Source organism: Nothoprocta perdicaria, unplaced genomic scaffold (genome assembly GCF_003342845.1).
Source record: "Nothoprocta perdicaria isolate Ctin4 unplaced genomic scaffold, notPer1 scaffold_0, whole genome shotgun sequence".
NCBI classification, from domain to species: Eukaryota; Metazoa; Chordata; class Aves; order Tinamiformes; family Tinamidae; genus Nothoprocta; species Nothoprocta perdicaria.
The window spans coordinates 1,420,974-1,446,200 of NW_020454092.1; the positions used below are offsets into that span (position 1 = coordinate 1,420,974).

The 25,227-nt window shown below is 37.0% G+C and overlaps 1 protein-coding gene and 1 long non-coding RNA gene across 3 annotated transcripts in view; both read right to left on the reverse strand.

Moving 5' to 3' along the window:
* Positions 1 to 25,227, reverse strand: part of UBR3 (ubiquitin protein ligase E3 component n-recognin 3) — a 91,741-nt gene that overhangs the window by 46,798 nt on the left and 19,716 nt on the right. For both annotated transcript variants that reach the window (XM_026046530.1, XM_026046458.1), the window contains exons 7-23: positions 24,163 to 24,293; positions 19,273 to 19,501; positions 15,961 to 16,140; positions 15,077 to 15,210; positions 14,404 to 14,490; positions 13,973 to 14,038; positions 13,795 to 13,884; positions 12,760 to 12,888; positions 12,620 to 12,672; positions 11,826 to 11,959; positions 11,315 to 11,400; positions 9,548 to 9,689; positions 8,945 to 9,041; positions 7,758 to 7,899; positions 3,893 to 3,997; positions 3,074 to 3,247; positions 1,492 to 1,952 (exon numbers count right to left, since the gene is read on the reverse strand). In XM_026046530.1, the coding sequence (XP_025902315.1) occupies positions 1,492 to 1,952; positions 3,074 to 3,247; positions 3,893 to 3,997; positions 7,758 to 7,899; positions 8,945 to 9,041; positions 9,548 to 9,689; positions 11,315 to 11,400; positions 11,826 to 11,959; positions 12,620 to 12,672; positions 12,760 to 12,888; positions 13,795 to 13,884; positions 13,973 to 14,038; positions 14,404 to 14,490; positions 15,077 to 15,210; positions 15,961 to 16,140; positions 19,273 to 19,501; positions 24,163 to 24,293 (2,440 nt within the window). The remainder of the gene's footprint in view (positions 1 to 1,491; positions 1,953 to 3,073; positions 3,248 to 3,892; positions 3,998 to 7,757; positions 7,900 to 8,944; positions 9,042 to 9,547; positions 9,690 to 11,314; positions 11,401 to 11,825; positions 11,960 to 12,619; positions 12,673 to 12,759; positions 12,889 to 13,794; positions 13,885 to 13,972; positions 14,039 to 14,403; positions 14,491 to 15,076; positions 15,211 to 15,960; positions 16,141 to 19,272; positions 19,502 to 24,162; positions 24,294 to 25,227) is intronic.
* Positions 21,152 to 23,541, reverse strand: LOC112953533. Its single transcript, XR_003250582.1, has 2 exons — positions 22,996 to 23,541; positions 21,152 to 21,914 (listed from the first exon to the last, which is right to left on the reverse strand). It is a non-coding gene; the product is annotated as an uncharacterized LOC112953533 (long non-coding RNA).

Genomic DNA, 25,227 nt, shown 5'->3' on the forward strand with positions numbered 1-25,227 from the left:
AAGGGCTCGTGCATCCCAGCACGTCTCCTATCCTACCTCTATCCAGCACCTTTTCTGCCTTGGCACCTTCTCTCTGGCCACCCCAGTCTCCAAGCCCCAGCCTGCAAACCTCGGCCACTGCCTCCCAGCATTGCAATTCCCCACCTTCCCACTAGCAGCTTTTGGCACTAGCCAATCACAACAGGAGCCCTGTTCCAGCCCCAATTCTGCCACCCCGAAACCCAGCTTCTCTCTATGGCCTCAGGCATTTGCCTTCCTGTCCCACACTTCACAATTCCCATCACCTCTCACACCCTGTCTCCCGTACCAAGATTTTCATTAAGGACTGGTTCTCCCATCTCCTAGTCATCTCTCGGTATTTCTTCTGACAACCTAATGGGTGTCTCTGACATGGCAGCTTTTGTGCTCCCACAGCTGTTTGCTCACTAGTACCTCTCACCCACCACTCCTCCTTCCAGTGCAAGGCTTCATAGGTTGCCCTGCCGGGCCCAGCTTTCACCTCCCCTTCTCACTCTGGTGTCTGACTCGGGATGCTCATGGTCCCTGCTGCTCGAGTGCCACCACAGGCCTGCTTGGAGCAGTACAGCAGCCGCTGCCTCTGCACCTGGGGACTAGTGCTTCCATTCCAAGCATTCACAGGACTTCCTACTTCCCAACCTCAACCTCCAATCTGAGGTTTAACCCCCACAGCAAGAGCCCAAGAAGGATATGCAAGTTTTCAGGCCACATAAGAAAATAAAAATTAAAAAGAAAAGAAAAAGGAAAGCAAGGTTTTTAAAGTAATACGTTGGATAAGCAAAAAAGGCAGTGCTACTAGCTCACAAATAATACATCTAAATAAATCCTATATGTATACATGAATGTACAGTCTATATGAATAACAAAAAGATCAAAGTAATTTGGGGTGGTTGCAGTTAAGCTTAAGCTTTTCTATCTTAGCTATCTTTAACTATCTTAAGTTTAACAATCTATTAAGCTTTAATAGATAGAATATTGAGCAGCTTCAAAGTTTTGTTCACCAAACACACAACCTCCCTTCTTACTCCTCCTATACAAAACTACAAGAACTTCTAGGTTGAGGGGAAAAAAGAGGGAGATAAAAATTGTATTGATTGTTCATGGTATTTAACATGTCTCTATTTTAAAGTACTTTATCTTGCTGACCTGAATCTATAAAATCTGCAAGCTTCAAGGTTTGCAAGAGCTGAGAATTATCGCCCTAAGATAAATTGAGTACAGGTAATAAAAAGTACACAGAAATTTGAAAGGGATATCTGGCAACTTTAAGGGCTATCACATATAAAACAATTTCAAATTTTCCCAGATTGAAGATTTATAAAAGATGCATTTTCATCGTATGTATACAGAATAGGTAAAGACCAGAATTATATATTTTTTTAAATTTGTGTCAAGACTAGAGGTAAACCAATCAGTAGATGCAAACATTCTCTGTTGTACTAAACCCTTCACTTTATTTTTTTTTAAACTTACCTTTCTTCTTTATCCAGAGTTTTCTTCTCTGCAGAACTAATCTTTTTTGGTGGCACAGGAGGTGTCACCTTTCTGCATATCTCTTCAATTATACGTTTATTCAGCCTGCTCTGTATTGCAGCTTTCAATAAAATTCTTTCTACTGCTGTCATTCCATCACCGTGAGAATATCTTGGAATTTCGGGGTGAATTAAAACATCCACATCATCTAACCATGGAGGATAGTAAGAGTTTTGTTTTCCTGAGAGTTTGTGGTGTAATTTAATTAGCAAGGACAATATACTTTCTTTGACTTCAAGAATGGCTGTGGTTAGCTGCGGTGTTGCACCAGGTGCTGACCATTTCATTGACGTTTTGGGCCGAACCACCTGATTTGCTTCACTGCTGTTCCGATTGATGATCTCCTGAAATTTCTTCCTACGTTCTGCAACCAAACTGAACACTTGAGCTGTCCCCGAGTTCTTAGGGGAAAAAAAGAAAAGTTCATATTTATAGTAAATAAGTTATAATTATACAATAAAATTACAAATAAAAACAAAATGCACAAAATTATAGACAGTTATTTTTTAAACTAGAAAAGCTCAATAATGTTTTCCTTTTCTCTTTCAAAAGCATAATGAAATTTGTTGTACCAAAATACTAAGCTTGTACCTCATACTTTTATAGAGATTTGTCATACACAGCTACATGAAGAGACAAGTACAAAATATTATCTACAATAAATAATAACAAATACATAGCTTTGCCCTAAAAGAAATACCTACTGTAACAGTTTTCTTTACATCCAACATAAAATAATCTGAAACACTGTATACAGAAGCAATCTTGAAAAGATATCTACTGACTATATTTCAGGATCCCACCACATATACATTAGTTTTGTTTTATCAAAAGCAGATTTACTTGCCACTAGTCATTTAAAATGCAATTGCAACAAAGATAAACTTACCTAGGTTTGAGAAAGTTAGACTATTCTACATTATTAAATGTTAGTAATACCTTGGTAAGACAGAACAGAACTAAATACGAAGCTCAAGCAAAAGCTAACCAAGATATTTTATATTTAATAAAGAGCATTTATTTAAAATATATAAACATTTAAAGATATTGTATCGCTTAAAAATCTATCATCTAAGATTAACATCATTAACATCAAGAAAATTTTAAAAAGCATGAATTCTTGCAAAATAAAGTTTAAAAAAATCAGAAAAAATAGATGTCACTGAATGTTAAGGTGAACACAATTAAAGCAGGATTGCAAGTTAATTGCTTAGAAAACAAATTGCACACAAATCTACCTCTCTCTGAAGGCTCTTCCGCCTTGAACTCTGGTAGATTGAGGACAGAAAAGAATGCATTAAATATGTCATTTGGAAAGAGGTGTGATTTGAAATAACTTTATTCCTGTTATCTATATTCTCTGGAAAGACTACTGTAAGAAAGCTACTTAAAAAGAAAAAAAAAAAAAAGCCAAAAAAACCCCACCACAGAAACAGTAAAAAAACCCAAACACAACCAAAATATTCAATAAAGCAATAACTAAACTGTTCTCAAAAGATGACTGGTATTTGCATACACTTACTTGTGAAGAAGGTAAACCATCCGAACTGGTACTTGCAGGTGGTTCTCTCTTCACTTCTGGGGCAGTTTCTGGTACTCTTACTCGGACATAGTTAATAAAGTGACGCATGTTAGAAACCAAGTTACTACCTGGAAACCAACTGTCATGGCAGCGCTCTTGTCCACCAGCAGACTCCTAGAAAAAAAAATTAGTGTACGCTCCTGAAGATGTTACAATAACTCATCCTCTCTTCATGACATACAAACAAACTGCTGAAAAGAATGTACCTTACTGAAAATGATACAGCTCTTAGAAATTATTACAATGACTGGTATCTAGATTGAAATTACAATGCAAACAATTACATAAAAATATGTATTCAGACTGATTGAGTATAAGGAAACAAATACATCTAACCAATGTTATCCAACAAGAGCAAAAATAACTATTCAGGGTAATACAAAGATCTACAAACTATGATGATTTCAGCTGTAAATCTAGTAACTTAAACAAGTTTTAGATTCAATTCATTTCTCTGCAGTTTTGAGCACTAACTTACAGAACATCGTGATCTATATTGTCAGAAGATAGAGAATCCTTAATTCTAAAAGACACTGTCACAACACATGACAAGATATCAAATTCTTTTTCACAGCTGTATGCAGTTTTGTAATATTTCTTGGTCAGTTGATCCCTGCTTAAATTAATAAAAATGGTGTTTTGTTCTGAATCCCATATTAAAATTGTTACTTTAATAAATATCAAGTGTTTACTTTAAGTGAATGTTGCTCCATTAGACAACACTTTCATATCTTAATGAAAAATCGCATTTATTCTTACCTCTTCATCTGACTCCTCTTCCGGAGAATTTTCCAATCCCAGCTCAATCAAATACAAAACCATGCAAAGGACGTGTTCTGATAAATTCTGATGATCCATCAGTATCTAGGCAGAGAAATGGACATTCTCAGCTAAGAAGGTTTTTAAAAATCTTTTGTATTTTGCAATCTGACCCCTCTATGCCACTCTTCCCCTTGTCACCACCAAACAAGGGTCAAAAACGTGGAGGACATCTCTAACCTAAACTGCATCAGAAGTCTCCTGTGAAGAAACTCAAGGTACTACAAAAACTGAGTTCCAATTTTAGAATTTAAAGTTTTCTTTTTGTTGTACAGTAATGCCTTCAAAATACTGTATTTCTGAAAAGAGAGCTAGAAAAAGAACTATGTTAATGAGTGCTGAAGTGCCCATTCAACTTGCTATAATGTTTATTCTGAAACATAACAAAGCCATTTTAAACACCACTCCTCTGGTACGACTGAAAGGACCAAAAAGGAGAATTCCCAATTGGGTATTGTGCTACAGCATTTAAAAAGAAAGTTAAAACAAAGCCAAGAAAAGGATGAATGTAACAGTAAAATATTACTGCTACAAAACAGGACAAGTCATTTGGGATGTGTTGTACCAACAGGACAGTTGCATTTAAATGCTAGGAAACTGTTATTCTGCTCAGCCCATTACGACTTCAATATATGAAATACACAAAAGAGTGTCCTGCTCATGAGTCTTCAGACTCCTCAGTTGATTTTGATTTATTTTAAGAAAATCATTCTGAGGTTTATAAAAAACCTGAGAGCATCATGGCAAAAGCAAGATCTCATCTTAACATTATCCCTAGTCCAAGCTGTGATTTATTGTGGCAGGAATGTGCCAGCTAAACTCCCTCAAGCTCCCACTACTGGTGACAACAAGCAAAGCCCTGGGGCCGGCAGGCCCCCCTGCACAGGCACCAGCAGCCAAGTCCTAGTGCCTGAGCACCAGGACGTGATGCCTGAGCACCTGGGAACACCAGAAGAATTGGTGTGAAATTCATTCAGAATCATCTCCACATAATATTCATTTTGATATTACAAACCATAAATAAATGTTGTAGAAATTCCTCATGTCTGCAGGAAACTGCAGGAAACTATGAGAGATAGATAGAAACCCCTGGATCTTAATTAACTGCATTTCCACGGAAGACGCAAGACTATCTTAAAAATAAATAAACAAATAGACTTTAAAATCATACATAAAAGTGTCCAAGAAAAAAGCTTTCTAAATAGAAAGAGGCATTTTTTGAATCCTATGTGTATATGTATGCCTCCAGCACACAGATACACGTATCTTTAATACAACTTGAACACTCCCAGAGGGAGAAGCAGCACTGCTGAAATGAAAAAGCAGGACAGCTTTCCTCTTGAGGATGCTCTGATTCAAGAGGAATTGAATTAAAAGAATTTACAAATTATAACAAAAGTGGACAAGGAAATACATTTAAATTGTCCTTATAAACAGGCTACATTCAGTGATACATTAGTGTGAAGATGATGTGCAACTGGCCAGTTAGAAACAAAACTCAACCTGGTAACACATCTGAAAATAATGAAAGGTTTTTTATTGCTCTTCTTTGTGCAGCCCCAAAGGGCAAGAGACACAAATGCTGCTGCAAACTAGCAAAATTACATGAATACACAAAGTGGGTCATTTAAACCAGTGCATGGAAGCAATTACCACATAACTTCTACCTTCCACAAGCCTAGCAGAAAGGTATTGGAATATTCCAGCTAAAAGAGTGTCCTGGAAAACAGAATCATAGAATCCTTAAGGTTGGAAGGGACCTCCAGGGGCCATCCAGTCCAATCCCCCTGCACACACAGGGTCACCCAGAGCACGCAGCACAGGGCCACATCCAAGTGGGCTCCAAAGATCTCCAGAGAAGGAGATCCCACAAGATCATCAAGATTTAGGTCCTTGAAGCTCCTTAGTATAGTAAGAAAAAAATATATATGAGCAGGGCAGTAAAGATGATGCACTGCCTGCCTATAACCTCCATTCCTCCTCCATTAAAAGCCTGTTTCCCAGTGTGGCTCCTCCCAGCCTCCTGCTCTGCTTTCCCTCAGTGGGCAGCCCCAGCACGGAGCCGAGCGCTGCGGGCCCTGGGGCTGCTCCCAGAACGGCGGTCCCCGCTGCGCGGGGCCGAGCGGTGGCTCCGGGAATCCCTGGGCAGCGATTTCAATGGCACTCGGCTCTGCTGCAGGGCTGCCGGTACCGGGACTTCTGCGCTTAGCAGAGTAAAACAAGAACCTGTCAAGCCCATACAAACCACAGGCTGGCGGTGTCTGCAGCTGGGCTAAAATTTGGTTCAGAATCAAGATAAAAAGACGTTTAAAATAAGGCAAAAGGAAAGCGTTTATTCCTGCTTCATTCTTGGAAAACCACACCAGAACTCTCACCGCCAGCAAGGAAAACAGCAGCTGCTGGGTAGATTCTGGCAAGGTTTTAAGCAACTAATATCTGACAATGTAAAACCTTGACTAGCCACAAAGTGCTGTACAACCGAGTCCCAAACGGTACTGTTTCATTCAATGGCCTCTGCACAGTAAATTCAGCCTTTTCTGTAATGTGATCCATTATATCATGGATAAGGAAAAACAGTAGTAAAATTTTTCCTAATGGTTCTAATTTATACCACTAAAGTAGATTTCTGAAACTGCACCTACTCCACAACAAAACTTATTGTTTACTGAAGTTGTAAATTTCTAAGAATTATGATGTCCTTGAGGAAAAAAAGTAAAAATGATGAAGTCTATTGAATGAATTCAGATAAAAGTCTTAATTCTGTATTCATTCTGTGATATACTGACAACTTATTTATATGATACTTCAGTAGAAAAAAAATCGGTTAACTCCACGGGAATAAGCAGGGCTCCATAAATGCAATTTAGCTTTTAGTTCCTTTAACAAGAGATATTTTCCATTCGACAAAAGCTGGAGAGCTACAGGGAGCAACAAAAGGAGCATTAAAAGGAACATCTGCCCAGCAAAAAGTGTTCATGTGCCTCAATCAAACCACACTTTATAGTCCCACATTGTACTGCCTTTTCAGCCATTGCTTTGAAAGCACTTTCCAAGTGTAAGGCCCAATTTGGAGTCCCATTTTCTGACGAAGGGGCTCAACAAAAGGGATTAATTTCTCCTTAAAAGGGAGCAGCCACTATCTCAGACAAAACCAAAAGAAACTTAAAGACATCAATTAGTGCTAGAGTGCAAGTGCTACAATGTCATTAAAAGCCAAAACATATCCAGGAAGTGACATGAGAACTGGGTGCACTTATGAGATTGTAAGACATATTTGCAATTTAGGAATCAGAGTCACCAAGGCTGCACATGTTTCATCCTGCTGCTTCACAGGTCTGCATTGGTGCCAAGAATCACCACCCGCAGCAGCAGCAGCACACTCCCCAACCCCCACGGAACAACCTGGCGGCCCTGGTCATTCTCACAGGGCTCCTCAAGGCACAACAGGACTGCTTATCTGCTGCCTACCTGTCCTTTACGTGTGCAAGCTGCAGTGAATATCTTAAGAAATCACCATCATAAGCTTATAAAATAGACATGAAATGCTACACATCTCTAAACCACATGAGCAGTTCATGAAACAAATACGAAATAATAAAGAGGCAAATTTACCCTCTTTTTTTTTTTGGATGTTGTAACTTGTCGTTAGTTTAACTAGCAAAAAAGTGAAACTTATCTGAAGTACTTCATCATATGAATAAAAGTACTATATAAATTCGAAAATTATATACTGCAAATCTGTAAAAAGAGTCATGATTAAGAGGAAGTAAAATATCTACCCTATTAATGAGAATTATGACCGTACCTTGTAAAGGAGCGTGAACAGCACAATGTGCAAGGTTTTGCAGTGTAAAAGCTTCACGAGACCTTTGTAACTCGGATGTAGTGGTGTTCTCTTCTTGTAAGGAGGCCATGGGTTCCCAGGGAATTTACCACTTTGCTTTAAACTGTTGAAACAAATCAGGCTTGTATTAGATACCTCAATAATCTAAACAACTACCACTGTTATAAATAACTATCCACCACTCTTTTTGTACAAACAAACCTCAGAACTGATGAACATTTCTAAGCCACTTAATTTATATTAAACATTTCCAAAAGCTGGAATGTACATGAGAAACTTCCAGGCAATGTTTTCTGCTGCCACCCGTGACTTAAACGTCTTCGATACCTAACACTGCAATGAACATCAGAACCCCTTTTTCACTTATTTAAGAGGCACCTGAAATGGACGGAAAACTTTAACTTCACCAAAATCTCCCAGTTAGTCAGACACCTACCATAGAAAATTCACCTGTCTAGGACTGGATTACAGACAGCTAAAAAATTCCAACACTGTGCAACACCAGACATCATTATTTATTGCAGCACCACCATATTTATGATGTTAAAAGTTAACTGCACTGCAGACTCACATTGCTAATCATCAGCTGGTACCTAGTGCACTAGACAGTGCAAATATTTAACAGATTGCTACCTTGCTCGAAATTGCTCACAGCACATGTTTATGATGACCCTCTAGTTAAAGGAACAAGCAGAGAGGCATGGAGCAGAGGATTATTTCCTAAGTATTTTTTTTAGTTACTTTTTATTCACAGAGTGTTAAATAAAGAGAACTAAATGAAATTACTTAAATAAGAACAAAGCTTTTTAAGGGTAAGATGGCAGTAAGGAACAGAGCTAAAATCAAATCTTGCTTCTTAGAACTTGATTTTTAAACTCAAATTTCCCATTAAATATCTGTTACGTGATGACATTCACTGAATGTATTTTTAAATATGCATGGGAGAGAAACAGACCAAGTTCACGAGAATCTTGGCAACACTTCTTCTTTAAAAAAAAAAAAAAAAAAAAAAAGCAAAAAGGCCTGAAAACATCAATAATATCACTAACAAATATCACTAACATTCCCAAACAGTGAAAACATTAATGTATAAAAACAATCTGTTGTGCAACAAACAATAGTCTGCTTTCTGAAAGGATCCAACTTACAATGCAGTATATCTGTCCATTGCAGACTGCACGTCTCTACGGTAAACTGTGCGAAGTATTACCATGACAGGGTCAAATTCCTTATCCCAAACTTCAGCTGTGATTTAAAAGCCACATGTTAAAATAATCTTCATGAACATTACAATTTATTTCAGATTCTCTTCTTGATCTTGACCTCTTTAGCTATCTAAGTTGTTACCACATAATTATCTTTGGCAGTAAAACATAGTATTTTTTTTACTTTTTACTAATAATACTTTTCCACTAATAATCATCTATTAAGGCAATACATCTCTTCCATTTTGCAGCTTTCAGTGTCTTGTATCTGTGTGTTAGGTAATAATTTTTAATATGAAAAAACACACAATCCCGATAAAGAGACAACTGAAACTTGTGCAAAGAGAGAAAAAGATTTTAAAAGTGATTCCAAATTATTTTTAAAATTTAAATAAAGTATTTCTCCCATCTGAAGTATAGGGAAACAGCTCCCACTCCTTTTCCACATTGCTCTCATTTTGCCCCCCCCCCCCTTTTTTTTTTTTGGTGTAACTCAGTTAAGTGTCTTGCCACCAAGTATGTTATAAAAGACAGAGGGTGCCATACCTTTAGGTGTGTACATTCCTTGTTGCATGGAACCTCCAGGTTCAAAAACAGGAGCTTTAAAATCAGCAACTGCTGACAACACTGATTCAAAGCTTAAGCTTCCTGGAATAATACCACTTTTAGGATTTGGGTTTTCTGGAATGTAACGTTTGTATTAAGGAAAATGAATTCAATGTGACTGCAGAACACAGCATTTTCCTTTTGTCTGACATTTTCACTTACTTATTTCAGAAACTACATTGTGGCAATGCTCTATTTTAGCCACAAGAGGTCCGTGTCTTCCAGCTGCACTGGAGAAACAAATATTGAAGTTAATCAAAGTGTCCTAGATAGGACATTAAACTCTCCAAACTAAGCCAATCGCTACAGGCTCAAGAGGTAACGAGATATTAAAAAAAAAAAAAAAAAAAAAAACCCACTATCTGCAGTGTATATTTTAAAGGTTTTGTGCTAGCCTCCGTTTACTCTCCCATTAGCTTTTTGTTGGTAGCAAAAAATATATATATATTTCCTCTCCAGTTACGTGCAGAAAAAGCAGGTAAATGCTTGGGGCTGCACACATATACTAAATAGTTCTCATTCTTGACTATTTTTTGATAGTGATGCTTACTTAGCCTCTTGACAGTTCCCAAAATTACAATCAGTAATCACTAGTACTTATACAAGTGATTGACATAAGTAATCACTAACCATAAACCAGAAATTTCCTGGTAACCACATTACTAAAATTTCCTGGTAATCATATTATTAAAATAATAATAATAATAATAAAAAGAGAAATAGGTCATCAAATTCTATGAATGGAAAAACAGGTTTTGAAAAAAAGGGAATAACAGGTTAATTCGTACACAAAGACACTGATACAGCCTTAGTTTTAAGCATGCAATAGAACATTACAAAACCCATCTTTTCTGAGTTATAAGTCCTTGAATCTCATGCTGAGCTAGAGATCAGTGAAAACGAGGTCTAATCGTGGAAGGAAAATTCAAGAACACAAACTTAAAATAGCAGGAAAGAGCACAGGGGCAAGGAATGTCAATGTAAGGAGGTTCTGAAAATATAAACAAACAAAGATCAACGATAAACCTCATATCTGACATCCTAAACATAAAAATTCCCATGTCTCATAGTAATATTTTGCTGAATGACCATCACTGGGTTGCAAACTCTTTCAGGCAATCACCGCAAGCCGTTTAGTGGAGCTTAGTACTTGGATACCAGTAAAACTTGGCTATTTGTATGGAACAGTTTAGGGACAAAACCACATCACTGTGTAGAAAGATTTCCTAGGATTTGCTGTTCTTCAAGACATGCTACTAAACACTAGACATACTACACTACTAAAAGAGACATATTTCACTCTAATTTCGAAACTGCATTCAGCAGTACAGTTATTTGCGTTTTTAGCTTTTGACACCAAAAGTAGTTTATTTTTTATGCTAGCATATAATAAATATCAGCCAAAGGCTCAGATCTAAATACTGGCTCCATGTGGTTAGATTTTCTGCAACCCTACTGAAAAATCAAACTTTTCACAACTGTACAACTTTTTTTGTAGTATTCAAAAAATAATAATAAAAATAGAAGTTCTTCCTTCTGTATTAAAAACAAACAATATAAAGCACTATTCCTCCACCCAACATAAGCAAAGTGGGAAGAACAAATGCTTTTGCATTTTGATGCTGATGACCAAGTTCCAACATCCACTGCTACCCAAGTACCTGCTGCTTTCAGTCATGCACATTAGTTAATATACTCCAAGGATATGAGATCCAATAATGAACTGTGTGTTCTGTCATTCATACAGAGTTGGGCTACCATCTCTGCTCTGAGGATCTCATCATCTGTCATTCCTAGAAGGAGGAAAATAATTGAACCCTCAGCATACATCAGCCTCAAGTAATACAAACATTAGCATTAAATAATAATATAGTGCTATAAAAAGCACAGTAATCAAAAAGACAAAAGTTATGAAAGACAAACTCAGACACATAAACTATAAAACTGCCTGTCTTCCTGAAAAGAGAAATGAATCTTAATGTGGCATTTGGTGATCAAGTAGGGAATTCAGCCACTTCCATTAAAATCATTTTTCTCCATTTCTATGTATTCTGTCTGTTTGTAATTCATAAAGGATTAAAACTTCAGGGAAGACAAGACCAAGAGTGAGATCTTTTAAGTTACTAATTTTCAGACTTATTATAGCTACTAAATGTTCAGAAATAAATTAAAAGACTAATTATTTAGATACAAATATCCCTAAAGTTGTGATTCTTACCTAAATGCAAGCGAAGACTTAACAAAAGGACTAAAAATGTTAAGGCTCCTTCCAGCATGGATCTTTCATGCTCTGAATCAAGAACTGTATTCTGATGCTGCGATGCCATTGTTAGCAGATCTACCACCTTAAATCTGTGCAACAAAAATTAAATTCGGAAACATCATTCTTCAACTTTAAAACAATAATGGGGAATACACTGATAAACTCAGGATACTTTGCAAATAATCCCTAAATTAATACAAAATAAAATATATGAATATAATGAAATAATAAGCAAACATTTATTTTTGATTGTAATTTAACTATTTGTGGCAGTAACATTTACTCCGTGTGAAAACACTTGTCATTTATGGACTAATAAATGGACTAATAGCAAAGAAGCTACTTTCAAACCCTGATAAACACCCAAAAGATTTAGCCTTTTGGGGAAAGCAAGCATCCCTTCTGGGATTCTCACCGCTACAGCGCTGCTTGTCTACTTCTTCAGGTCAACATAACCTGAATACTTGCATATAAGAATATACAGTACTTGAAAAATTGAAAATGCTTAGAAAACAGACACCTGAAGCATTAGCTGAATATCAAAAGCTAGTCCTGAATGAAATGACAAATGTGAGATAGTGTGGATATAGAGGTATGGGATAAACATAACCTCTAGCTATGTAGAATCACAGCACTGAAAACATTTGTCACTGCACACAAAGGTGTTTCTGCACTTTCTCTCTGCCATGGTCCATGTTAGCCAACGGCTGGCAAAGTACTGAGCAAGAGTATTCTTCTTTGGATCTTACCTTTCAAAAACTGATGAAATAAAATAATCTGGGTCAAGCCTAGAGGCACAGACCTGTGGAAAAAGAATACATTTATTTATTTTATTTATTTATTTTTTTTAAAGAAATACTGGCTTGGATTCTCAGAAAACACAACTTACTTGTAGCAGATAAATGTCAGGATCAATCATGGAATTACAAAAATGAGACTGCACGTAAGTCATTGCCTGTCCTTTAATTTGTAGGCCATTCCTCACCCACATGTTGCTGTGAATTTCAGAGAGGCTTGCCTGTTCAGTTAAAAAAAAAAAAAAAAAAGCGTGCAAACTTAGCAGATATTAAGCTGCTCACTTCAGTGGATGTGTATACATATATAGATATATTCTTCTCAGTCTCAAAAACAGGATTGGAGAATGCAAGGTGATTTTAAATGAATAACCAAATACTTCAAAAGATTTACCAATACCAATAAGTGGAAGTAACGTAGCTGCATATAAAACACAGCATAAAAAATTCACCCTGGATGACTTAATAACAAAACTTTGTCCTTTTTTTTTTTTAGTGAATGTATTTTAGACTATGAAAACGATCAAAGTTATTGAAGTGACATTATTTTTTATCTTGGAAAGTACTCAAACATAAGATTACCAATTGTTAAAATAACAGCTTCTCTTGACCTTTTTTCAGCTTAAAAATAAGTCAGATAAAAGCAGTATTCATAAATACTATTCACTATCTCTTATATGAAAATAAATACAAATCTAAAATAAATAAATAAAATGCTATAGTGTGAATTTGTTCTTGAAATCATACTCAAATTAATATTTCAAGTTTTCAAACCGACATTAGGTTGCTGGTTGTATTTCAATAGCAATTCTGTGAACAACCCCCCATTTAAATTCGGCTATCCTGTTTGAAAGTGCTATAATATTGTTTTATTTCTCATAATTACATTCTTAAGTAATGTCAGATTTAACTTAGCTAATAGAAAAAAAGAAGTTTATCATAGCTATGTAGCATATTCTATTTATTACTACATATTTCTTTTTTATATTTATATTCCACTATTAAGACATATTCCTCCTTTTAAACTCATTTGAAATATATTTAAGTGATTGCTGTTAAAGAAAAAAGAATTAGATAGACGCAATGTTATTGTACACCTATATATCTGCATCCAAGAAGTTTGTGCATACCTGAATTTGTAGAGGGTGTATCATTAATTTCATCAGCATCTCCTGGTCTGGCAAGATAGTATCCAGATCTAGTTCTTGGCATTTGACAGCCTGAGTGAGGGAGGGAATAACATTTTATTGAACAATCACACTCAACAGGCAATTTCCATTTTCCATGTGACTATCAACATCTGCTTACCTTACTTAAAAACATGGCAAAGTAACGATGCAGTGGCAAATGAAAGGTAACTTGGTTAGGGGCTGGCTGAAAGTAAAATGCAGATATTTTAGTATCAAGTATTGAAAGAAACAAACCTATCAATGACTGTCACTATCACCAAGTGCAGTATATTGCATGTCCTCATTTGACGGATGTACTTTCTACTACCTAATATTACTCAAATCCTACGACCAATGCCTCATGAACTTCCCATGTTCAGAGTGCTACAGTTAATCTCTTGCCAGGCCCTAGTAGGGAATGACATTTAGACTCAAGCAGACAGTATCCTTTGCTAAGGTATGACAGCTGCCTCCCTACTGCGGTATCATCACTACTCTGTCTTGCGGATGCTTCTGCTCTTCATTAAATTCTTTCATTGCTCTTTGTTTAAATTTATTAAGGGTACATACCTCATCTACAAAGTTGATAGCATCAAACCAGTCCTGAAGAGCTTCAAGGCAGTATCTGACAACATTTCGTGTGTATTCTTGTGTCTCCTGCAATTAAAGGGAAAAGAAAAAAAAAAAAGAAAAAAGGCTGTATTACACGGGCCCAATCAATTTTAAGTAAGTGTCGTTTTTTTCCCCATTAGGAATCAATATGGTTACTTTCACAGTACTATGCATTTTATCCCCTCGTAACACGGAAAGTAAAAGTTCCAGTAGAGTTCCATTGCTACCCTAAGAGGTGATCTTTCCAGTGGGAAGAATCAAGCCCCCTCAGCCCAGTCTTAAGTGTCTGTTTTACTTTACTCTTTTACTAAAAAACTAGAAAGGAAAGTAGAAAAGGTGTCCCTCCAAGCAACTGAAAAAGGAGTGGCTTATTTCTTATTAGTTTTTACCTACCAAATAGTTATTATAGAGTATAATTCCATGAACATAAGATCTAGTGATAACACAACACTAAATGAATCTTACAATGTATATATGTAATGTACATGGAAGAACAATATATAATCTAAATAAATATATAATTTTAACCATTATGGACTCAAGCCTTGAGTCTACAACGGGGAAAATTAAAAATAATTTCTTGTTGCTTGTTCTGGAAAACATGAGTAACGACAGATAAAACATTACCTACCCTAACTTTGCAGTGTGACAGAAGACCCCACATGGGCTGGGCACAGGCTTCCAGCTCAGCAGCAAAGGCAGCGTAGTATGTCTGCGATTCAAACTCCACATGCTCATTTAACTCACGTTTATTTAAATTCATGCCTTCAAAGACATAAGGTATACACACAAATGTTTAATTATGGCTAACTGAAATGTTGCACTTTTATGTTAAGTATCCACAGATCTATCAAAACAGCAAAACACAGAATACATGATTAAATGTCTCTTATCTAACAGCAAGGTAACAGATGAAACACTGGGACAAGCATCAAAACTTGAACAGAAGCCGATCAGATGATGATGATGATTTGGATAGTAACTGCAGAGGGTTTTTTTCAAGTGACATTAATATGGACTGTAGTCCATTTACTTTGAGACTTGATGAAAACGTCTGGACAGAAAACACCTCCATCTCTTCCTCGACAGATGTTTTCCAGTATTGAAAAGTTTGTGGTAAGTTTTTGTTTGATTGCTTTTAATAAAATGTTTCTTCAACGTTTAGAAAAAGACACAAATCCATCAGATTTGTATTTAACATCCAATATTTAAATTTAGGGCTTTGCCAATAAAACAGCTCTAGCACAAGTTATGATTTGCACAAGTGACACGACTTGAGAATCTTCGCTTCTCACTGAACTATCACATAAATGCTCTTCACCTGCTCTAAACAACACAACGTTCCATTAGAAGATTGGTTTCAAATCTGTTTTCTAGAATACACTGGTCTCCCCCAGAAATGTCTGCTTATGAGAATACTAATGAAATATTCATATGCAGTGGTGTAAGAATTTTGTTACTGAAAATGTAAAGCTGCCTCAAGATCCTTGTATTAGCACTATTAAACTCACATACCTTGAAAGAATGATACAAAATTCATCCATGTTACCAAAAGACCATGATCTTCCAAAAATTTCTTTGCCACGCTTTGGTGTGAGAGTATATTTATAAAATCACTAACCAGGGGCCAGTAAGTATTATTCTTCAGTAGTGCTTCCCCACAATTCACCACAACATGTAAACTGTTCTCTTCATCTACATTAAAAAAAAAAAAAAAAAAAGACAAGAATGTAATGCAATTTTCTCATTATTCTAATTTCTAAACAAAGTTCAAAGATCAGGCTAGAAATGAGGATTCATTGTAATTTGGTGACAACACACAGCAGTAGTGCAGAAAAGGTTATTTACTTGGTGGCACCCCGGGTTTTTTTCTCACATTGCAGTCATTGACGCAGATCCCACCCTGGCAAGAGATGCACATACTCCGAGCAAGATCACAGCCTTTGAAGGGCAAAGACCTCTAAACTGCAACTACTCCAATAAAGTTCTAACAGAACAAAGAGAGGATTTACTTGATCTTCGTATGGCAGAAGAAATTTCCCAAAGGAAAAGGGAAGGAATCACAGTAGGTGGAAAAAATGCCTTCCCCTTGACTCACATAAGTTCATCCTCTATACTGTTCAATACCTTGACTTTTGAGAAGAATCTCATAAAAAGCTTGACTTTTATGAAAGAAAGTAGGCTAACGGGATAGGTCCTGGAGTCTTTTTCCATGGGAAATGACTTCTGGCTCCCATCTTGCTGTTGTGACACAAGGCAATAGAAGAAGGAAAACTTCAGATGGGATGATCTGCTCTTGGCCAGTTTGAACGCACAAAGGACCCTTGCAGCTGCTCTTCAGACAGGTGAATGGGCCATGAGGAGAGCGAGCAGCACTGCAGAGCCCAAGTAGAAGGCCTGCCAGCAAGGGCAAGGCCAGCAGGCAGGAGGCTGGAGCAAGAGATTGCAAACCCCAGCTCGAGCGTACCCACAGTGGCACTACCTGGGAACACAAGCAAGCACCCTTTTCCCCTCCTCTTTAACTACTGATTTTTTTATTATTTTCACTCTGGATTTATTTTTGTTGGTTCATTGGTACAAAGATCATCTTGGCTGTTATTTCAATAGAGCTTTTTGCATTTGAAATTGCATATTTTGATGTTGACAAGTTTTACTTGTCAAGAACAAGGCGCATGCAGAGAACTGAATCACATCTCACCCTGAAAATATGCTGCCCAAGTTGCTCACCACTGTAAACAGAAACCTTGTTACAATAAGGCAAGACAGAAGGTAAATTCTTCAGCCGACTCCTGCCCGAGCACCGGAGGCCGCAGGAAGCCAAGAGCGCTGTACACAACTTGCCGAGCTTCTCTGCTGCCCCCAGGCCCTGTGACCACTCGCCTGGTGATCACTCAGCTGCCAGGTTCCCATGTGCTCGCACGGTCTATCCCCAGATCTGGATAAACCAGCTCTGCCTAAACCCACGGGAGCACTTTGAAAACAAGCAACAATTACACGTCCTGGACTGCCTGCCCAGCAGAGATCAGACAAGTCCAGCAATTTGCTTAAGTTGACAGTGGCAGCTCCTCATCTTCAGAGTGCTCTACAAGACAGGGTTAAGTAAGGTCAGTCAGAAAGAAAGGGTTTTTTTTAAGAGAATGTTTTGACAATAGCTCATTCTCCTTGGGGTACAAATACTTCTCTCATTAAAAGTTTGTGAGCAGAAAAAATGCTGATAGAGAGGGAAAAAAGAAATCTCTAAAAGCCAGGGGGGCATAAATCTTTCCAGGGATCCAGTTTTACTATCTCTGCACCCATACTTCTCTCCATCCTTTCATGCCACATGTGACTGAAACATGTTGAACTAGTAATGTTTTTGAGTTGATGCCAATACAGTTCCCAGGCCAGTGACAAGTCTCAGCCAAGACAAACCACTAGTGCTTGGGAAAGGAAATAGCAACTCCATGCCATGGTATAGCTGCTCTAGGCATAAACATTCTCTTGCAAATCTATCACAGATCTGTCTGAAGATATTAACTTACTATCTCCAGTTTATTAAATTTAATTTTTAATAATTACCACAAAGTTTCTTCAGACAATGTCTAGTCATGGCCCTAGGCTTTTTCCATTTGGCAGCAGATTTTATTCCATTACAAAACTTCACCATCATGTTAGCAGCATCCTCAAGTCACCAGCTAACCAAGTTCTGAAGATGATTTAAAAATAGTTTTAAATGAAATCCCACCACTATGGCGTTAGGTTTAGCAAAAACCCCTTGCTGCACAAACCACTAAGGAAAAATAAAACCAAACAAACAAACAAAAAAAAGGTGCAACAATGCACAGGATCAAGCTGCCAGAACACATTTTTCATTAGACTCCCTTAACATAACCTATGCAGAGCAAGGGAAAGTTTCTTCACGTTGAAGTGTGGCTGAACGAGGGCCATACTTTGTAGCTAGAAAGGACTGAAGATTTTCCATTTCAGCACAGTTATTCCGTGCTAGGCTATAGATACAGCGGAGTCACAGATGAAGCGTGTTTCAGAGGAGAAGTTTTGATGCATGTAGAAGTTGTCGGTATTTATTTAGCAGAAACAGCAAAGCTATCCACAAAGAGTGTCTTCAGATTCCAACTAGGATAAAGAGGGATGAGAGGTCTGCATTTTAAATACACGAAAGCAAAACCGGTCAGGAAATTTTTGCTGTGCCACCCACCTCAGATAAGCGTAAGTACGGGGAAATCAGAAGCAGGGCTGCTTTCTTCACTAGGAGACTATAAACACTGTAGGCTACTTTAAATTCAAATCACTCTGTCATCCAAGAGCTTGATCAAATGATTACATTTATAAAGGAATAAATCAGTCTTCCTTAATGAAATTAAATTTTATTAAAGCAATTACAAGTAAGAAAAAACAAAACAATTTCAAATACTTTGAACAACTGATAAAATACCTGGGAAATATTGTTTAAATAAAAACAAAACTCAGCATACATCAGTTCTCGTTCACAAGAGCTTCACAAATAACTTATATGCACTACACCCAACAAATAGAGCATCTGAAAAAATAATACTAAGTATTCTATGCAATTACTACCAAAAAAAAAAAAAAAAAAAAAGGAAACCACAGGAGAAAACATCAGTATGACTCTTGAATATTATCTTCTATATTTCAAAAAAATTCTGAACCTCAGTTTCTACTATCTATTGCGCTACTCTATGCATTTTGTAGGGGAAGGAGAGGGGAAGAGATAGCAGTGGGGACAGGAACTAAACTTAGCAGAGACAAATTAACTATTTATTTCTTGTCCCTGGAAATATTATAAATAAATAAAAAATATTAACCTACCTTGCAATTCGCTTTTAATAAGGCAACTTTCCATCATGTATAATAAAACAGTGACCATAATATCCAGCAGCTGACATTCTTCTGTTACTTGGCGCGCTAGTTCCTCATTGCTGAACAACTGAACACTGATATGCACAATTCTATTAGACATAGTGTCTGATTCATGGCTTTTCTTCAATGTTTTCATAATAAAAGCATAATGCTGAACAAAAGTTTTGGTAAAAGCAATCTGCAAATCATAAAGAAAATTTAATGTTAAAACAAGCACCACACAAAAAGTATAGTTGTCTTTCATGATTAAGCATTCCTTTGCAAAAGTGCACACAATATATCTCCAAAACACCAGCTACTATGACAAATTGAAACTGATGGTCTAACTACCCAAGTCTAGCATCTAGAAACAGCCCATATCCAGTGATGCCTACATGGGGATGAGTAATTTATTTCTGAAATTTTATTTCCTGATCTCAAAATCCTGTCCTGTCATTCCATTCATTTTCTAGTAAAATAACCAGAAACACTGAAACATAGTGAAAATAAATATAAGGTTAAAGCATACTTGTTAATGTGATTAAGTACAAGTGCCTCTTTACTCTAAATTTACTGAATTCTGCAACAGTGTAATGCCCCAAAATGATATACTAACAACAATGAGATCACTAGTGGCTGATAAAGCTGCTGTAACTTGATCCCTTGTAATCATCTACCCACCAAGTCGGTTTTTCATTCAACTGCCTACGATGACATGTCAACACTGAATATCATCCGCTATCATAGCAACCCATTCCTTCTTAACAGAGACTAGCTCAGTCTGTTATTGCTTTCTTMAAAAAAATAAAATAAAATAAAATAAAATAAAATAAAATAAAATAAAATAAAATAAAATAAAATAAAATAAAATAAAATAAAATAAAATAAAATAAAAGATTAGTAATTACATATGTCAAGGCATGCCAGTCTTGGTAGAATTTCTTGAGCAGCACCATTTTAGACTTAAAACTAGACACTAAACCAACCTCCTGCACCACAAATGTGTGTGTGTATATATATATGTGCTAGCTTCCAAATCATTTCTCTTTTAGTACTTTAAGTTCTGAATTACCACCATCTGGCCTTGCCTGGCCTAATAAGAACAGATAATACCAGCTGTTATAGTGACGAAAGAATTTGCAGCTCAATGCCCCAAACCTTTTATCTAGTCTTTCTGGAAGTATCTTCTGGAATTCTTTCTTAAATACAAATCAGAAATTTTAAAGCCACCTTTACGATGTTTTCATTGTTCTATACGCAAATCACTACTTAATTTTATTCCAATGCCTCAGAGTCTGTACATTTTTATTACAGCACTAATATTTTCCTATATGGAAAAATATTCTCCAAAACATCATGATGCCATAAGGCTGTGTTTGGTCACAAAAATCACTTATTCCAGCAAATATCTTCAAAAATAAAGAGCAAGTTGTTGATGTGCAAAAATTTATTGGGGGAAAGGGGAAAAGCAGTGAAGATGGAGCACTGCAGGAAACAATACAATACAGTTTAACTCACCCTGCTTCGGTTGAGGCCAAAATGATGGAAATCTGTATGATAATTAAAATTTTCTTCTATGTATGGCCCATGGCATAATGGCAATTATCATCAACTACAGACTTTGGTAAGAAGGTATTCACAAGACATTGTTCAATATATAATGAGCTCAATACAACTGAAATCACTGGCAATTATGTTTATAATAAACACAAAACATTTACACTACGCATGTTAAGGCCTGGAAGCAAACATTATGTTTGATATTTTAAGAAGTTGGTACATTAATTTTACTAGTATTATTTTTTAAAAGATATCTCAATAGAGTCTAGACTCTAGCAACACTAAAATAAAACAAGCAGTTTAACAAAGTAATTTCAGTTTTCATCTCCTAGCACATTGCTTCATCACATCATTACGCTTAAACAGAATTGTTAGGTTATACAACCTTTGCACTATGTTTTATTTGTTTTACAAAATTATTTTACAAATTTACTGAATTCAAGTTGATTGTGAAAACATGATCTTTGGAGAAAGAAAAAAATGGTTTTTCCTCCTGAATCAGCATACATTGAATCTTTCTGTGCCTCATCCATATGAGCATCCAACATGTTTATGTTTTCATTGCAAGGAAAGAGATATTTGTGTCAGGAAAAAGTTGTGCTAAAGTTTCCAAGAGAAAACTCTTCTACAGAACTTGGAGAGCATCCATTCCAGGAGCTAGTGAAGTCCTATTGCTCTAACCACTGTTTCAACCTTCACCACAAGACCAAAGACACACATTTCTGATATATGCGCTTGTTGATTCATAATTTCTGTCAACGCTTTTCCATTTCTTTTAACTTCCGTTTTTCCAGATCACACCAAGTCTCTGCTCTTGAATCATTTACATCTCTACATTAGTTTTCTAGTTGCAGTCAATACCCCTTCTTTGTCTTGCTGCCTTGGTCACAGGGACCCAACTTCTCTAGTCTTTTCCTACAAAAAAACATATCCACACCAAAGCACCCAACTTCTTGGAGGCTTTTTTTTTTCTTTTTTTTTGGGTCGTCCCTTGTACGTCTTCCAGTCCTCTGTTATGGGAGAATGCTTGAAGGGATGCCTCGGGCATAGACCTGTAAGACAAAGACAACATTGTTCGTTATTTTTCTTTCGCATGCAGAGGTAGCAACGAGCTAACTTGCTCAGTATTTTAGCCCACCATTCGTGATACCTCTTCCCAGCACTAGGAATATCCAAGAAGAGGTTCTTCCTCCCTGCATGCTGTGCTACGTTTATGCTGCAGACTAGAGATTTCAGCAAACTCAAAGCACTCTGCAGATGGGCAGGTCTGTGCCCAACCACCTGGGTAGTTCACTTGCCTCATCACAAAACTAACCTAGTGGGGAGATTCGGCCAGTTCAGTGAGCTCAACCAGCTCGTCAAGAACCAGACAAGCTGACACTGAGCAGTGGAAGGAAAAGACATGTGAGGTACAGATGGGACGGCAGACTGCTGCAGAAAGATCACTTGGAACAATGTACATCTCTACAGGCATTCCTATAGCTTGACATGATTAAATAGCATGAAGGTTTCATAAAGGCTCAGTGGCAGCTTAAAAGATAAAACCTTTCTCCTATTCAAACACAATCACATCTCCTCTCTGTGCACCTGCAAAAGGCACAGATACTTCTTGTAAATTAGCCACACTCTTTGTAGATGTGTTTAACACACTTAATTTGCACACATTTGCAATAAAGCATAGGTACACAGAAAATAGCGTTACTCCCTTCCTAGTATTGCTGTGTGATACATTTCCTGCTCTGGGTTTGCTTCCTGCTACAAAGAACCTTTTAGAAGGTCACAGCAGTTAAAAAGATGTTTTTTTAAAAGATTAGAGATAATCTGTAATCTTTTAATAAAGTTTATATGTAGGAATTGAATTGATTTGCTAACAAAATAAGTGTTTAAATTCATTTTTGAATTCATTTTTATTTGAAAATACAGCACATATAAGATGACTGCTTCCAGCCAAAGAAGGCAGCCAGGGCAGAGGCCAAATACACCATGGTCTCTATTCCAGGCATACAATGCAGGAAGACTGTGAACTTGGCAAGGAACCATTCGAGATAGTGGCTTGAAGCTAAATGAGATTCCATGATCACGAGAAGTTGCTGTTATGTGGCACAGTGTAAAAGCAAAGGCAGCAGTGCTTACCGGATTGCTCTGCCGCGCTGCTGGGAGTTCGGAGGCAGGAGCTCAGCCAGCAACAGAGCCAGAGGACAGCACATCCATGCGGGTCTCAAACACTGAAAGGATTCTAGCTTCATGGCAAGCGGTCACTAGGCAAGAAGTCTTCACATTTCCTCAAGCAGTGGCTGAATCAGAGACCAGGACGAATCTATGCTGGTATCCCAAACCAAAACGCTGTCTTGTCTTGCCTTGATACGGACAGAGCATGGCTGGAGAACCATATTTTATCATTCATCTTCTTGCAAGACATCCTCATATCCTTCGTTTTGATACTGGATTGTTTTAAGACGGCCCAATTACGGAGTTGTCCCATTACAAAATGAATTTTGTGCAAAAATCTTTGCCTGGACTTTAAGTTTTCTTGATCCTTGCCTCTCAGCAGGGAATGAGAAGGTCCAAGACGTGAGCACAGCTCAGAGAAATGATACATGATCAGAGCAAAACGTTAAGCCTGACTGCTATGTATGCTCGGTCCCAGAACACGTAGCACAAACAACCAAACCTGGCTGCACACCAAGATTTAAAACAGGAAGATGACATCCAGTCTCTGTGACTGCGGGCCAGGAGACACTTGGTATGGACAAGTGCAAAATTGTGTAAGTAGGCAGCTGCAAGGCTGCCAAAACCATTTAGGGCATAGCTGCAGCCAGAAAGCTCCTAAGGTTATGGCCTACTTGGTGAAACCACTGCCTGCTAGGAACAGCTGCAACAGGAATAAAGTCACCACAATAATTTACCAGTCATAACACACCACAGAATTACTTAGTGTTGACACACATACTTTAACTGAAAAAAAAAAAAAATCCAAATTGCAAAGTAAAACAAAACAGAATTTCCAACGTATCTAAATACTCAATATCTGCCAAAGAGGAAGAAAATAAATCATTCAAACAAAAGTAATACTACTCCTCCTGAATTGTTTTTCTGTCTTGTTTCCTCCACATCTCTTTTCATACTGTTAGACTCTTTTTACACTTTAAGGCTTTCTAATAAAACACACAAAACAAAGAGGCCTGTATTGCTTATTATTCAGATTTAAACGTTGGTGGTCTCACAGAAAAAAAGAAAAAAGTTACACTAAACATGTGAATACAGAAAGATTTTAAAGGTTCACCAAAGTAAGACAAATACCTTATAATCTTGATCTGGCAGCATGTTGAGTAAGAAAGTCACCATCTTTTGTGGAAATTCATATTTTATTGTCCAAAATAATAATTCTTCTAGAAAACATTTATGCTTCAAAACATCCATGATAGATTGATCTGTATAAAAAGTTGGAGGAGGGGATGTGTAACATAATTATTTGAAATAATAACATTAATTATAATGCAGTGCAATTCCTTACATAAAACTCTAAAAAACAACAACACCTCACTGCACTCTACAACAGTTTTCTTTCTTCCTCAAAAACAGAAGGAAAACTAAACACGGCCAACACTGCACAGTGCCAGGGCTTGTATTAATAAAAAATAAAATCTAAAAAAAAAAAAAAAAAAAAAATGTTCTCCACAAAGAAGTCAGCAGGAGTTTTTAGCACAGTTCTGCCACAGAGAACTTCTTCATCAACTGTGCTGGACCATACCACTTTACTGTAGTATATCCCCTCATTTTAATGAGCCACAATTTACACAATATATACACAGCCACTTAAGTGAGAACTATTAATAATGTACAACATTATTCAGCAGAAACAGAAATAGCAAAATGACAACATACAATTTATGGCGAGCATTTATGTTCTGCTCACAAAATAGATGTGAGCTATTTTTATTTTTAAATCAATGTATTCACTAATTCTTCAAGGAATACAGAGCTCTCAATCCAACGACTGACAAAAACAACTTCTTCCTCTGCCTACATTTTTAATGTAAAAATCACTGTATCTCATTATCAGAGAGCAGGCCAGATCCAGCTGGTACGAGAAGAGCAAGTCCCACCCTTCCCCAGGAAGCCCTAAGCTCTGGCTCTGCCTTTGTTTGCGCTGGCAGCACCATTTGTACAGGCATGTGGGAACCACTTCCATGTTGCCAGCTGAGTTTTCAAACACCTCATCTCCTAACCCACTTCACTGCAAAGCTGCACACACCCCAGCCTATGCTAGGCTAAACTGTTCACGAAGTTACCACTTGCATAAATTGTTAATTAAAAGCCATTAAAACAGTTTTCCTTCCAAGGTTTATGACTTTCCATTTAAAG